Source organism: Elgaria multicarinata, chromosome 17 (assembly GCF_023053635.1).
Source record: "Elgaria multicarinata webbii isolate HBS135686 ecotype San Diego chromosome 17, rElgMul1.1.pri, whole genome shotgun sequence".
In the NCBI taxonomy this organism is placed as follows: domain Eukaryota; kingdom Metazoa; phylum Chordata; class Lepidosauria; order Squamata; family Anguidae; genus Elgaria; species Elgaria multicarinata.
In genome coordinates this window covers 29,014,565-29,029,725 of record NC_086187.1, presented here as the reverse complement: position 1 = coordinate 29,029,725, position 15,161 = coordinate 29,014,565, and the positions used below count along the sequence as shown (strand labels likewise).

The 15,161-nt window shown below is 57.4% G+C and overlaps 2 protein-coding genes across 2 annotated transcripts; both read left to right on the top strand.

The window, feature by feature from the left end:
* The first annotated feature begins 289 nt into the window (after positions 1-289).
* On the top strand, positions 290-1,194 carry LOC134409977 (hemoglobin subunit alpha-D-like). Its single transcript, XM_063143001.1, has 3 exons — positions 290-466; positions 590-794; positions 934-1,194. The coding sequence occupies exons 1-3, from the start codon at positions 372-374 to the stop codon at positions 1,060-1,062; spliced, it is 429 nt and encodes a 142-aa protein (XP_062999071.1). The 5' UTR covers positions 290-371; the 3' UTR covers positions 1,063-1,194.
* Positions 1,195-5,139: 3,945 nt separating this feature from the next.
* On the top strand, positions 5,140-5,962 carry LOC134410344 (hemoglobin subunit alpha-1-like). Its single transcript, XM_063143559.1, has 3 exons — positions 5,140-5,271; positions 5,377-5,581; positions 5,719-5,962. The coding sequence occupies exons 1-3, from the start codon at positions 5,177-5,179 to the stop codon at positions 5,845-5,847; spliced, it is 429 nt and encodes a 142-aa protein (XP_062999629.1). The 5' UTR covers positions 5,140-5,176; the 3' UTR covers positions 5,848-5,962.
* The last annotated feature ends 9,199 nt before the right edge of the window (positions 5,963-15,161 follow it).

Below are 15,161 nucleotides of genomic sequence, written 5' to 3'. Positions count from 1 at the left end.
ACCCCCGCTCCGACATGGGAGACGGTATTCCAGCCGGTCAGAGCCTCGCCTACCCCGGAGGTGCCGCCGTCGAGCCCCCCACCCCCGCAGCCCCCCAGGCAGGAGCGAAGAGCCGTCCCCCCCTCCCGCGCGCGCGCGCGCGTCAGGCCCTGCCTCGCTCGCTCGCTCGCTCGCTCTCCTGCTCCCCGCGGGCTTGCCCGTCCCTCCTCCGCTTGCCGGCCTCGACGCCGCTGGTGATCAGATAAGAGGGGCGGGCCGCGGCAACGGCTATAAAAGCCGCGGCCGCCAGCGCGGCTCCCAGCTCCGACTCCTCTGCCACGACCCACGGACCTCCCTCCACACTCGGTCGCGCTCTCGTTCTCTCTGCCACCATGGTGCTGTCCGCTGAAGACTGCAAGTTGCTCCAGAGCACCTGGGCCAAGCTGGCCCCCTTCACCGACGACATCGGCGCGGACTCGCTGAACAGGTGCGCCAGGTGGCGGGGAGGGGGGCGGCAGGGCCAGAGGGGCGCAGGACCACCCTCCCCCCGTCCCTGCGCGCTCTCTGACGGACGCCCCCCTTCCCTCCCTCCCTCCTTCCCTCCTTGCAGGTTGTTCCGGGTGTTCCCCAAGACCAAGGTCTACTTCTCGCACCTCGACCTGACCCCCGGCTCCAGCGACATCCGCGCCCACGGCCACAAGGTGATGAAGGCGCTGGAGAGCGCCCTCAAGCACCTGGACGACGTCCACGGCACCCTGGCCGAACTCGGCGACAAGCACGCCTACAACCTGCGCGTGGACCCCGTCAACTTCAAGGCAAGCCCGCGGGCGGGTCCCTGGCCTGAGGCGGGCGGGCGGGCGGCTCGGCTCCGCCCCCCTCCGCTGGGTCCCCTCTCCCCCCCAGAGCTGCTTCCCCCCCCCACTAACCGGCGCCCCCCTTTCTTCTCCCTTGCAGCTGCTGGCCAAGTGCTTCCACGTGGTCCTGGCCACTCACCTGAAGGCCGAGTACACCGCCCCCGTGTACCGGGCCTGGGACAAGTTCTTCTTCTTGGTGGCTGACGTCCTGACCGAGCATTACAGATGAGCCCCCGCCGCCGCGGGCTGCTGGTGCGGGGCTCCCTCCGGCCCCCACCGCGGAGCAGCCGCCCCCTCCGGGCGCGCCCCGGTCCTGGCCTTCCTGTGCTGTGCCACTCGCCAATAAAGTCTCTGAACTGCTGCCTGCCTGATGCGCCTCTCTTGGGGGGTGGGGGGGAAGGGGTCCTCTTGCTAGGCGAGAGTGGGGAGGAGCTCTGGGTAAGGGGGGGAGGCCACAGCTGCAAGGCAAGGAGAGACTCTGCAACTTTTCCGGGGGTGGGGGTGCGGAGATGGACTCCTCAGTCCGGGCTCAGGGGAGGGGGCTGCTCCTGCACAGGGCGACCCAGTAGGGCTGTCCTCCCACATTGGGACCAGACCCACAAAGTGTTTGAGTGTGGGGCGGGTGAATTTTACAGTAAAGTGTGTGTTGGGGGGGGAATGCAAAGGCACAGAATTAGCCCCCCCCCTCCGCTGTTTGGCGAACCTGTTCAGAACAGACATCCACCCACCACCCCAGTCTCTCCCCATCGCACAGAGAGACCAGTCCCCACTGCAGGAGGAGAAGGGGGAGGGGAGGTGGGCGATGTTAGACCCCTCTTTCTAACCCCCCCCCACACACGTCCGTGCCTCCCCCACCAGCACACACACACTGTTTGCCAAAGGCATATGGAAGACCAAAGGCTGAGCCAAGGTGCATGGTGGGGGTGGAAGGAGAAATAGGCAGGCGGCCCGGAGACCTCCCTTCCCAAGGAAGACTCCCAGCTAAAGGCTTCAGAACATCAGAAGAGCCCCAAGATGGATCAGGCCGAGGGTCCGTCTTGTCCAGCACTCCATGCACAGAGTGGCCAACCAGCTGCCCACAGGAAACCCACAAGCCGGACACGAGTGTCACAGCACAACCCTCCCACCCAAGTTCCCCAGCAACTGGGGTACATGGGCTTTCTGCTTGATAGCCTTCTCCTCCAGGAGTTGATCTAACCAGCTGCCCCCTTCTGAGCAGAGGATGTGGGGGGCTTGAAAGAGGCAGAGGCCACTGTCTCCCCACCCCACCCCACCCCACCCCACCCCACCCCACCTAGGAAAGTGTCTCTTGTGGATCCAATGAGGGCAGGAGAGGGGCATGGAATGACCGCAAAGATGGGTGTCGCACCGGGGAATCTGTGGATGCAGCTAGTTGCAGAAGGGGGTGGGGGTGGAGAGAAGATGGGTCTCTCTCAGTCAGTGCCCAGGCCAGCCCTTTTGGGCTCTTCCAATGCCCTGGGATCAGGCGCACCATGGGTGAGGGGAGAATCAGTGGCAGCCCAGAGCCCCCTGGCCTGGCTACTCCAAAGGAGGGCACACATGCAGCTGATCCATTGCCTGCCAGGCATCACACCGACTGGAATCCCCCTCCCAGCCCCACACCCTTGAGGGCAAGGAAATTACGCTCTGCAGATGCTCAGAGGCATTCTCACCTAACCTCCATGTGATCATAGAATAGTAGAGCTGGAAGGGGCTCTAAGGCCATCAAGTCCAACCCCCTGCTCAATGCAAGAATCCACCTTAAAGCATCCCTGACAGATGGCTGTCCAACTGCCTCTTGAAGGCCTCGAGTGTGGGAGAGCCCACAACCTCCCTAGGTCATTGGTTCCATTGTCGTACTGCTCTAACAGTCAGGAGGTTTTTCCTGCTGTCCAGCCGGAATCTGGCTTCCTTTAACTTGAGCCCGTTATTTTGTGTCCTGCACTCTGGGAGGATCGAGAAGAGATCCTGGCCCTCCTCTGTGTGACAACCTTTTAAGTATTTGAAGAGTGCTATCCTGTCTCCCCTTAGTCCATGGCATGTAAAAAGCCCCCACCTCCTGGAAAAGCCTTGGGGTCTTCAGTGCAGGGAGGGGCATTTGGGGGGGTTCCTCTGCCAGAGCCCCCTTTTTGTTTCTACAAACCGTAATCCTGTCCGCCGCCCACATCTCTCATCATCTTTCAATGGCTTGATGCAAGGAGCCCCCTTCTCGCAGCCCACCATACTGGCACATGATGCTGGCCTCCCTCCCTCACCAGGTGCTTGTGATAAGGCACAAAGTGGCCACCCAGTCCCTCTGGGGTGCCAGAGGGACTGGCAGGGCTTGGAGAGGGGGGGCTCCTGCCCCTGCACAGCTTGCCTCCGACAGCCTTCTCAATGCACCCAAAAGCCATTCCTATGGGTGATGCACAGCTCTTTGGTTCCTAAAGTGAAGCGCTAAGCACCACAGTGGTACTGCCAGGGCAGGGCCCCAGGTGGAAGACCCACTGTCAAGGGTGGGCAAATAACCCCCCTCCAAAGAGTGGCAGGCGCTGGTGGGGTAGCAGAATGCCCCGCCTCCGCACCTGGGCCAGCCCACTGCAGCTGATGACCTTTTTATTTTCTCAGTGTTTTAACACTTAACTTTTTAAAACTTTGCTGTTTTAATTCCATGTTTTAACCTATATCAATTTTTGCTGTGTGCTTTTATCCTGGTTGTGCTTTTTATATTGTATTTTCTATTTTAGATTGTTGGTTGTTTTTATGCTCTTCATGGTTTTAATTTTTGTGAACCGCCCAGAGAGCTTTGGCTATTGGGTGGTATAAAAACGTAATAAATAAATAAATAATAAAATGTTCTTATAAAAGAAAAAGGAACCGTTCATTTTGTTGATGGGGGGGGGGGGGCAGGAGCAGCCAGCTAGCCAGTCAGCCCATGTAGTTCATTTTATAATTACTTTCTTTGAAAATATATTATTTGCTTCTACCAAACAGGGGTGCTTATTCCCAATTAAATGTGTCTAGTATCGGGGCAGCAGAAGCAAACTCCATTTTATCCCTCCAGTCATAACCCTGCTAAGTTCTGAGTGAGTTTAAAATGCAAACTGCACATGCTCAGAGATTCTCTTTTCTTTTATCAAGGTTGGCAAACAGTTGTTGTTGTTGTCGTTTTTCGCTCTAATTTATTGGGAATGTAGAAGCGGTTTAAAGCATGGAATGGGGGTGGAGGGTGGGGACCGGGACAAGAGCAATGCTATGCTAGCTGTGCGTTTCACAATGCTAGTAGTACACCTGTCGTGGTCCGAAGAACACCAGAAGAGCCCTGAGGCTGGATCACGGCTCCCAGGGTCCGTCCAGTCCAGCACTCTGTTCACACTGCGGCCAACCGGGTGTCGACCAGGACCCACAAGCAGGACATGGGTGCAACAGCACCCTCTCGCCCGTGACTGGCGCTGGAGGTGGCAAACAGCCATCAGGCCTAGTGGCCCTTGAGAGCCCTCGTCCTCCAGGGTCGCGGGTGTCCTGGGCCTCCACTCTTCTTCTGAGGAAGAGCTAGAGGTCCTGGGGTTATTAAAAGGGGCTTGGGCAGATTCATGGAGGAAAAGGCTGCCACAGGCTGCTGGTCCCAATGGCTCTGTGCGACCTCCGGTATTGGAAGCTGTGTGCCTATGTACAGCACAAGGGTTGCTGGGGAACATGGGTGGGAGTACGGGCACTGTGGGAACAGAATTTTGCTGGACTGGAGCAACATTTGGTCTGATCCAGCAGGGTTCTTCTGGCCGAAGGGGTCCAGCCCCACAGCATCTCGGGTCCCACGGAGGCTGGGGAGATGCTGCCAGGCGGACCTCTCTTCCCCTTCTGCCTGCCTTCCCCCGTGAATTCACCAGCTCCGTGGTCCAGTGGCCATCTGTGGCCCGTCCAGGGCCATAAGCAGCTTTGGCCCAGCCCTGTGGGTGGGCATAGGGGAGGAGAGGAAGACTGCCTAATGCCCCCACCACCACCCCGGACCAGGGATCGAGGCCACCCCAGTCCGAGCCCAGTCCTCTGGCCGCTGCTGGAGGGGGACGCGCGCGCGCGCACACACACCCCACACCCCGCCACTGCTCTCTGGGAGAGAAAGCCTCTCGGGGCGGGGGTGGCAAGGCGAGGCGGCACGGCGGCGCGGCGGACCAGTGGCGCCCGCTCCCTGCTGGAGCCCGCCGGCTCGGTGGGCGGCCCTCCCGTCCAGGAGGCGCCGGGGATGGGCGCGGCGCCCGCGGGGGAGGGCAGGGGGCGGCCGGGGGCGGGCCGCTCGCCTCCCAGCCCCGATAAAAAGGGCCGCCCGGGCCCCGACGGCACCGGAGAGAGACCGCGGAGCTGTCAAGATGGTGCTGAGCGACGACGACAAGGCCCACGTGAGGGCCATCTGGGGCGAAGTGAGCAGCCACGGCGAGGCGATGGGCGCCGAGGCGCTGCACAGGTAAGCCCCCGCAGCCCCCGGGCCCGAGGCGCGGGAGGGGGCCCGGAAGGGGGGCCAGGGGCGCGCCTGACCGCTGCTCGCCCTCTCTCCCCCCCCCCCCCGCAGGATGTTCCTGGCCAACCCGGCCAGCAAGACCTACTTCCCCCACTTCGACATGAGCCCCAACTCCGGCGACATCCGGGCGCACGGCAAGAAGGTGGTGGGCGCGCTCACGCAGGCCGTCAACAACCTGGACAACATCGCCGGCGCCCTCTCCAAGCTCAGCGACAAGCACGCCCAGGAGCTGCGCGTGGACCCCCGCAACTTCGACGTGAGGCACCCCTCCCGCCCCCCGCTGCGGGCTCTGCCCTGCCGCCCCGGCCCCTCGGCCCCCTGCCCTGCGCCGCATGGGCCGAGGGTCCCGCCTGCCGCCCCTCACGCCCCCCCTCTCCCTCCCTCCCTCCGCAGAAGCTGCGCCTCTCCATCCTGGTCACCATCGCGGCTCACCACGAAGGCCACCTGCAGCCCGAGGTGATCGTCTCCCTGGACAAGTTCCTGACTCGCGTGAGCAAAGTCCTGACCTCCAAGTACCGCTAGACGGCAGGAGACCCGCCAGGCCCAGCGCCGGAGCAGCGCCCCTCGCTCGCCCCCTCCGACCCCCTTTCTCTTCCCCCCCCTCCCGCCTGCAATAAAGCTGCTCTTGGCCGCGAAAGCGCTGCTGTCCTGGCGTCTCTTTGGGCCGCGGGGGGGGGGGGGCTGGAATGGTGGGGGGGCGAGGGGAGGGGGGAGAGCCTGCCCCAGCTTCGGGGGGGGGCTGGAATGGTGGTGGGGAGAATACCTGCCCTGTCTTCGAAGGTCCCCCAGCAGGCGCCCCTCTGGCCCTCCGGGAGGGTAATTGCATGAGTTCCCCCCTGCCATCCCCTGCTTCCAAGTGGGGAAGGTCTCTGCCCCATGTGCGCCTCCCTGCCTTAACCTTGGACTACCAGAACGCCGGTGTGGCTCCCCAAGAGGCATCCCAGAGTTGGCAGCAATTGCAGACTCCAGTCCCTTGAACCCAGGACCGTTTCAGACCCCGGAAAGGGCCCATTCAGGACCGGACTGCACGGATGACAGGGAATCAGCTGCCAACGCAGCGGGGGAGGTGGGCATGGGGAACCAGACCAGCCAGGAGGCTCTGCTGGCAGTGCCTCGAGGCTCGGAGGCTGCCAGGATCATTGGCTGCCCTGGCTCTGGGCTGTTGGCTCCCTCCTTTGGGGGCCGGGTGGGGTGGGGTGGGGTGGGGTCTCCTCAGGGCCTTTGACCCTAGCATGGGGTGGGGGTGGGGTCCTGAAATGCTGGCAAGCGCAGAGGTAGCCCATATCACCATTATGACCGGTGGCCATCCTTATCTGTAAGGAAAACATTATGTGTGAAGCATGCATAGAGGCAGGCAGTGTGTCAGGAATGCACTGCCAGGGAAACCCGCGTGTCCGCTTAGGACTTGGTGCAGCCAGCCAAGAAGCCTGCAGGTTTAGGGAGGCCATTTTCATCAGAACCACGGCTGCAGAGGGTTAAGCGCTCCCCCTTGCCCTCGCCTGTGACCCTGCTGCAATTATGGTTCTTTAAAAAAACAAACCCGTGCTGCCCGTTAATTGCAGCCCATTAATTGCACTAAATATCCCTCCCTTCCAGTTTGGCTCCCCCATCGGGATGCCTGGAGGAGGAAGGGTCATTGTCCGGCCCAACGTGTCCATGCCCTTCGCAGGGCTCCCCCTGCTGAGCTTCAGCAGAAGCAGCAGAGACGCTGGGCTGAGCTCTCCCCCCAGAGCGGCAGCCCACACACTCAGGTTAACCCCTCTCCAGCCAGGACAGGGAGGAACTCACCCAGGAGACAGGCTGCACGGGAGCAGCAGGGGCCTGTGTGGAAAATGTCAGCACACCAACTTTCCAGGGTGGGTGCAGTGCCCTCCGGAGTATACAGATAAACAGGAATTCACAGCATGGATTTAGGAGTGAGCGTCAAGTGGCAAAAGTTGAAGGTGGTTAATGCAAACCAGGATTGTGAGAAGCTCCGAAAAGATCTCTCCAAGCTGGCAGAGTGAGCACCCAAATGGCAGATGCAAAGTGATGCACATTTATTTATTTATTTCATTTCATTTCATTTCTATACCGCCCAATAGCTGAAGCTCTCTGGGCGGTTCACAAAAATTAAAACCATGAAGAGCATAATAAAACAACCAACAATTTAAAAACACAAATACAAAATACAATATAAAAAGCACGACCAGGATAAAACCACACAGCAAAAATTGATATAGGTTAAAATATGAGATTAAAACAGCAAAGTTTAAATTTAAGTTAAATTAGGTGTTAAAATACTGAGAAAATAAAAAGGTCTTCAGCTGGCGACGAAAGGAAAACAATGTAGGCGCCAAGCGAACCTCTCTGGGGAGCTCGTTCCACAGCCAGGGTGCCACAGCAGAGAAAGCCCTCCTCCTAGTAGCCACCTGCCTCACTTCCTTTGGCAGGGGCTCACGGAGAAGGGCCCCTGTGGATGATCTTAAGGTCTGGGCAGGCACATATGGGAGGAGGCGTTCCTTCAAATAACCTGGCCCCAAGCCGTTTAGGGCTTTGAATGTTAATACCAGCACTTTGAATCAGGGGCGGGGTGGAGGAACAACAACCCAACTTCAAGCATAACCTGATGGGATCTGAGCTGGTGGTGACCGAACACAAAAGAGATCTTGGGGTTGTGGTGGAAAAGCTCAATGAAAATGTCCACCCAGTGTGCAGCTGCTGTCAAGAAGGTGAACTCCATGTTAGGCACAATTAGAAAAGGAATTGAGAATAACACAGCCAGTATCAAGCTGCCTTTATATAAATCTATTGTGTGACCAAACTTAGAATACTATGTACAGTTCTGGTCACCACACCTAAATATGGAGCATCTCCCCTATGAGGGAAGGTTACAGCAGCTGGGAGTATTTAGCTTGGAAACCAGGAGACATGATAGAGGTGTACAAATTCATGCCTGGTGTGGAGAATGTGGAGAGGCAGGCATTTTTCTCCCTCTCCCGTAATACTAGAACCCAACAGGTTCATCCCAGGAAGCTGATTAGTGGGGGATTCAGGAACGATAAAAGCAGGGACTTCTTCACACAGCACATAGTTAAACCATGGAACTCACAACCACATGATGTAGGTGATGGGCACCTATTTGGATGGCTTTAAAAGGGGGTTGGAGAAGAAGGCGATTGATGGCTACTAGCCATGATGGTTATGTGCTGTTATCTCCAGTATCCAAGGTAGTAGGCCTATGTACACCAGTCGCTGGGGGACATGGGAGGGGGGTGTAGGGTGCTGTTCCACTCATGTCCTGCTTGTGGCTTTCCCATGGGCAGCTGGTCGGCTGCTGTGTGAACAGAGTGCCGGATTAGATGGACCCTGGGTCTGATCCAGCCTCCGGGCTCTTCTGTTGTTAAAGGAGCCCTTTCTCCCCACGCCCGTCCCTCGCCACATGTGACAGCTACATCTTGTTGGAGCTGTGTGGCTCCAGCCCTCTCGCCCACCCCAAGCAAGGGGGGGGGCAGGTTTCCCAGAGCCAGGGCAGGCACCCTTCCACCACCACCCCTGCAAAGGCCAGCTCTCTGTCAGCAAAGGCCAGGCACTCCCCTGCAGCCACGGCCGTGGCCGCTTTGCCTTGCAGGATCACAGCCAGGCTGCCTGGGAGAGAAATGAGCTGTTTCTCCACAGGGGCAGGCCACGCAGCGCTCCTGGCTGGATCTAGCGAGCCCTCAGAGGCTTTGCCACATTTATTTCTTGATGCTGACTTCTATGACATTTGAGCGTTTCCGAGAGGCGTGGGTCCTTTCAATATCCTGATACTTTCTGGACTGTCAATTTGTTTTATAATTGCCCCTGAACAAAAGTCCTGAGTCCAATCGTGGTGGTGGGAGACCAAGCTGTGGACAACTTAAAAGTCTGCGATGTCACCAGGCCCTTTTCCTTTTCGTTCCTTTCGCTCATGCTACAAGGGAGGTGCCTGGTGTGTGAGCTCAGTCCTATGGCTGCCTCTGACTTTGCCCCCCGACCCAGATGCAATGCTGGCTTTGGTTCATGTGGGGCCCTCAGCTGCGGACTCCCCGCTGTGGCCTGGGACACTCTTCTGCACATGTGGGGAGCCGGCCCCGCTCCCGCAAGGAACTGCCTGCATCCCAGGTCTAACAGATCTCCCAGCTTTGGTTTGGTTGCTGCCCTGGTGTCTTGGCACCAAAAGCAGTTTACAATCCTTTGACAGCGGCCAAATCTACACCAAGCAGGATACGACACTTTGGAAATGGTTTGAAAACTGTCGATGGCGCGTGTCCTGGGCCCCAACAGATGTCAATACTGCTATAAACCGTTTTAAAGCAGCAGAGTAGCTCTTGCCAGCTGCTACGGTAGGTACCAACACACGTTACTGCCACTGCCTCTTTATTTCATGAATTCTGCCAATAGGAATCTCAGGCAGGGAAAAGGGCTGAACGGGGGGGGGGGGGGCTCAGGAAGCCGCCGCTTCGTTAGGGCTTAGGCTGACGAACATAAGCGGCGTTGATTTCTTCACTGAGAGCCTCAAAGAACTTCTCCCAAGAGCGGCTCATCTCATCTGTGAACGCCTCCCCCAGGAGGTCCTGGGAGGTGCAGAGAAGGGCCTGGAACAGAAACTGGGCAGGGGGAAGGAAAGCAGCTCTTCAGGAGGGGGTGGGGGCTTTGCAGTCAGGGCTTTGTGACATCCAGGGTGAATTGCCCTCCTCCAGCTCTGCGCCTCCAGGAAGCTGACGCCAAAGATGGAGCTGCTGTGCGGATGGCAAGAAGCCCCTTCCTCGCCACCCCACCCACCCACCCACCATGTGCACAGACTGTGCTGCCTCTGTGCCTCAGGCCAGAAAACTGGACCCCCCCTTCCGACTACACTTGCCACAGGCGGCCTGCCAGGCCCAGGGAGCTGTGAAGGCCCAATCCTGGCCCAGCTCTGGTAGGTTTGCTGCCAGCAGCTCTGCCCATGCGAGGGGCAGGACTTGAGCTTGGTTCGAGCCCAACCACTTCCTTTGCCGGGATAGGGCAGGAAGGCCCCAGCTGCCCTCGGGGCTGAGGACACTTCGCAGGAGAGCTGCAGGAAACTCCTCGCATGGGGAAACTGGCAACCGTCCACATCTGCTCCGAGCCTCTTTCCCAGGAGGGCGGATCCCCCACCCCACCCCCCCGTGGAAGGAGTCCGGCTGCCCCAAGGCTAAGCAGCCAGCCACGGCTTTTAGGGTGGGCCACGGGTCTCCCCCCGCCCCCCGCATTTTGTGCTGGGCACCACCAGTACCTGGAACATCCCAGAGGGGACGTGGTGGATGTTCTTGTGGCTGTCCACCAGGCGCTCAATCAGCTTGCTGGCTTGCTTCCAGTTGTTCATGTTCTCAATAATTTGATTCAGAGCCACCATGAGCCTCCTGCCATGGAAGCCCACCTCTGGATTATTCAGCAGGTCCCCCTGCGTTGGGACGGTCTTGAAATACTGCTTACTCTCCGGGTGATCTGTAAAGAATCTGCATTCAGAAGAAAGGATTACCGGCTGGGACCGGCTCTGGGCTGCACCTTCCCTTTTGCAAGGATCATCCCGTGAGTGACTGTTTCAGGGGCATCCTTTGCCACGCTTGCCCGCCCTACATCCAAGAGCGCACCCCCCACGGCCCCTGCCCGGATCGCGCCACCAGGCCTCTCTGGGGCTGTGTGTCTGGCTGAGCCGGCCCATCTGCTGAGGAGCACTGAGGGGCTGAAGCACAGTGCCTGGCACTGAGCGGGCTCCCCATTTGCAGGGCTGACTGTCTCAGGGACCATCGAGGGTGCTCTGAAAACGCCCGAGCATGAAGCCGCCTGTGGGAGACCAAGAAGAGATCATACAAAGAGACGTGGCAGGAAGCCGCGTTGGGAGACCTCCACCTGCCTCCTCACCTGATGACCACGAGCCTGCCATTCTCCTCGGCGCTGTCAAACACCTTTGCCCAGACGTCCCGGATGCACTCCTGATCTAACTCTGTCAGCTCCACCGTGGGGCTTGGAAGAGCCGTCCTGGAGAGGGGGCAAGAAGGGAGCAGGCAAGCTGGAGGCCAGGCCCTCGGGGGAGATGGGGTATTCTGGGCTGTGGAAAATACGCGGTGTAAAACCAGCCCTTCCGCAGGAGGGATCCGAGAGCCTGGAAAGCCAGCGTGGGACTAGGGCGATGTCTTGTATGGGTCAGAGCATGGGTCCATTTAGCCCAGTATTGCTGACATGGACTGGCAGCTGTGGGTCTCCAGGGTTTGAGGCAGGAAGTTTCCCGAGCCCCACCGGGAGATGCTACCGGGGATCGAACCGGGGACAGGTGATCCACCACTGAGCTCCATCCCCCAACTCCCTGGCCAGGTCAGTGGAGGCAGTGAGCTGGGAGCAGCAGCCATGGCCAAAGAACGCCAGCCCAGCCCAGACCAGGGTCAACATTTGGACCCAGCAGCCGAGAAGCACCTCATTCCTCCTGAAATGGCCGGGCCAGGGGGACTCCAGGCTCACAAGGCCTGGAGGAGGGGCTATCTGGGCCCAGGCCTCTCCCCGGCAGAACCCTGTGCAGGTTGTAGTGCAATCACAGACCGTAGGAGGTTGGGCAATAGCTGGAGCATCGGGGGCAAAAGAAGAGTTTCGTTACGGCCCAAAGCTTCTATGGACTATGGTCCACTTCAGCGCTAGGCAACTCGTGGCCCTCCAGATGAGTCAGCCTACAACTCCCATTATGCCTCACCATTGGCTGTGCCAGCCTGGGGCTGATGGGAGTTCTAGGCCAAACATCCGACAGGCCAGAAGTTGCTTACCGTGATTTCTAAAAGGCTTTTGACAAAGTCGCTCACCAAGAACTGCTGAACAAATTTAGCAGTCCTGGAATAAGAGGAGAAGGGTCCTCTTGCAGAACGCTAAGAACCGCTACATTGCAAACTCTCCCAATGGAGGGTTTAGGGTCCCCATGGGGATCTGTACTGATGAGCACCCATGCCTTCTAACTTGCTCATAAATGATCTGGAGTTAGGAGTGAGGTGGACAAGTTTGCCCATTACACCAATTTATTTGGGGGGGGGGGTTTGTGAAGAGCTCCAAAGGGATCTCTGAGAGCATCAAAATGGCAAAAGTGGTTCAATGTAATCAAGTGTAAGGCGAAGCACGGTGGGGCAAAAAATCCCCAACTTCACATTTATGCTGATGGGATCTGAGTAGCCGTGATTGATCAAGAAAGATGCCTTGGGGTTGAGGTGGACAATGCAGTGAAAATGGCAACCCAGCGTGCAGCTGATGCAACAAAAAGGCAAACTCCATGTTCAGCATAATAAGGAAAGGCAGCGGCAATGAAACTGCCAATATCATACTGCCTTTATACAAATCAGTGGTGCAGCTACACTTAGAATATTGTGTACAGAAAAGCACAAGTAAAATGATCGAGGGACTGGAGCAACTCTGAGGAAAAGTGGAATCTGGAACTGTTTAGTTCAGAGAAAAGGCAAGTGAAGAGAGGCATAATAGAAATAATAGAAGTGTACAAAATTCCGTATGCTATGGAGAAAGTGGAGAGGGAGGCATTTTTCTCCCTCAAAATACTAGAACCCTCTGGGCTCAGCCCATGAAGCTGATGGGTGGGAGATTCAGGGCAGATTAAAAAGAAGGTCTTTTTGACACTGTGCAGTTGAACTATGAAATTCACTTCACAGGATATAGTACAGCTACCAATCTGGATGACTTTAAAGGAGGATTGGACACATTAATTGAGGGTATATGCTGCCTCCAGTATCGGAGGTTGTGTACCTGTGTATACCAGTTGCTGGGGAACATGGGCAGGAGGGTGCTGTTGCACCTGTGTCCTGTTTGTGGGTTCCCCACTGGGGCAGCTGGTTGGCCCCTGTGTGAACAGAATGCAGGACTAGATGGACCCTTGGTCTGATCCAGCATCAGGGCACTCAGAAATGAAATACAGAAAGTACAAAGCATCGACCACATTGTTAACAGAGGCCATATACAAAATTGTTGTGGCTGAAAAACAAATGTCCTGGCATTGCATATGCCAAATAATATATGTGGTGTGTATTTTTTTATTTATTTAAAACACGCACACACGCACACACACACACACGCACACACACTATTCTGATGTGTTTATTGACTTTGCCCTGATGGGATGGAAGAAGCAGCGCTTGATGACCTGCCACCTGCTCCCAGGGTGGCCCCTTCCTCTCACAGCCACCAACAGAAAGGTGTGTGAGGGAAAAATTGTACCCTGAGGGGATGGGAGAAGAACCAGATTAAGCTTGAATTCAAAAGGAGAAGAGAAAGTGAGGAAGAGAAAAATGGGAAGAGGAACAGGCTAGCAAATAACTGAGTACATCCACCTGGGCAACTGAATCAAGCATCACCTTCCTGCTTCTTTCCTCCTCCCTCCTCGTCCCCTTTCCTTGTGTCTCATTGATGCAGAACTTAGGACTAATGATTGATTCTTGTGAGCTGGCGTAAGAGCCTTGACCTGAGCAGCAGAGTCGGAGGGCTGGACTACATAAATGAAGCCGACATGCCAGCCAGGCAAGGCCGGCTGCTCCCTTCAAGCCTTCCGGGGGTCCTTCCCAGAGGCCTCTGTGGAAAGCGGGCCCAGCAGGGCTCTTCTGGCAGGCTCTTCTCTCTCTCCACACCCCCCCCTGCCCCGGAGATGGGAATAGGCAAATTCCTGACCCCGTTCTCTCTCTTTGCCAGAGTTGCCCCTTTCCAAACCAGGAGGCAAGGGGCTTTCAGAGCTTACTAAAAGTTTTCAGCATTCTGAAAACGTACTTGTTTACACAAACTTTCCCTGACTTGTAATGTATCATGACCCTGCTCTGTATCTTCTTCATATTTTAAAAGACTTGTAACTTCATTGTTATATTTTACTATATAGGTACACCACTTAGGTATTTTATTGTAGTAAATGGTACAGTATAAACAAGTAACGAGAGAAATATTCCCCTGCCGCCCCACTGTGTCGTCCGAGCTCAGCTTGAGGGCGGTTGCCCTCCCCGCCCCCAGGCCAGTGGGGTTCCTCCCCTGGGGCTGGCGCAGCCTGGCTCCTGCCCCTCACATGTAGCCCCACTCACCCAACCTTCAGCCTGCCTTTGGAGCCCCCGAAGATGGCCATGGCCGGCTCAAGGGCCTCTGTCAGGGCAATTGGGGAGGGCAGGCATGAAGCCACAGGCAGCTCCTGCCTGGCATCCGGAACCTTCTGGCGACAGAATTCTGGGGCAGTTGGGCCGTTGGGCGGCAGGCCGGGCCGGCTGCTTGCCTTCACGGGGAACAAGCCGGGACAGAGGTCGGTTTGCACGGCCAAGGCGGGGGGAATGCACCACAGTGCCCAGGGAGGGGAGTGCTTTGCATAACTACCCTGCCACGTCACGCGAGCTGTCAGGGTAGCTTGTGGACGTGGTTAACGTGCCACCCAGAACACAATCTTAACCAATAAACCACTGGTTTTGCACAACACAGCCGTGGCTGTGTGCTCCGGCTCAGTGTCCCCGCTGTGCCCACTGCCTCAGGGGGAGGAGGAGAAGTCTTGGCGGGTGCCTGTGGAAAGAGAGGAAGCAGCACCAGGAGGGGGCACTCTCAGAATGGTAAGGATTGACTCATGTGTCTTCAGAAGGTGCTTCCTGCAGCTTGCTCCCGAGGAATCACTGCCACAGGGCACATGGTGTTCTGCACCCTCCCTCTGGACACCCACCCGCACTGACACCTCCCGCGTTGACCTTCAGGCCCTGTGTCAGGCCTGACTCTTCCACCAGGTGTGACCACCAGACTGTTACAACCATAGTTTTATTTATTTTTTAAAAAAAATTCTTGGCCGCCTTTCAGGGCGGAGGTCCTCCTGCGGTCGG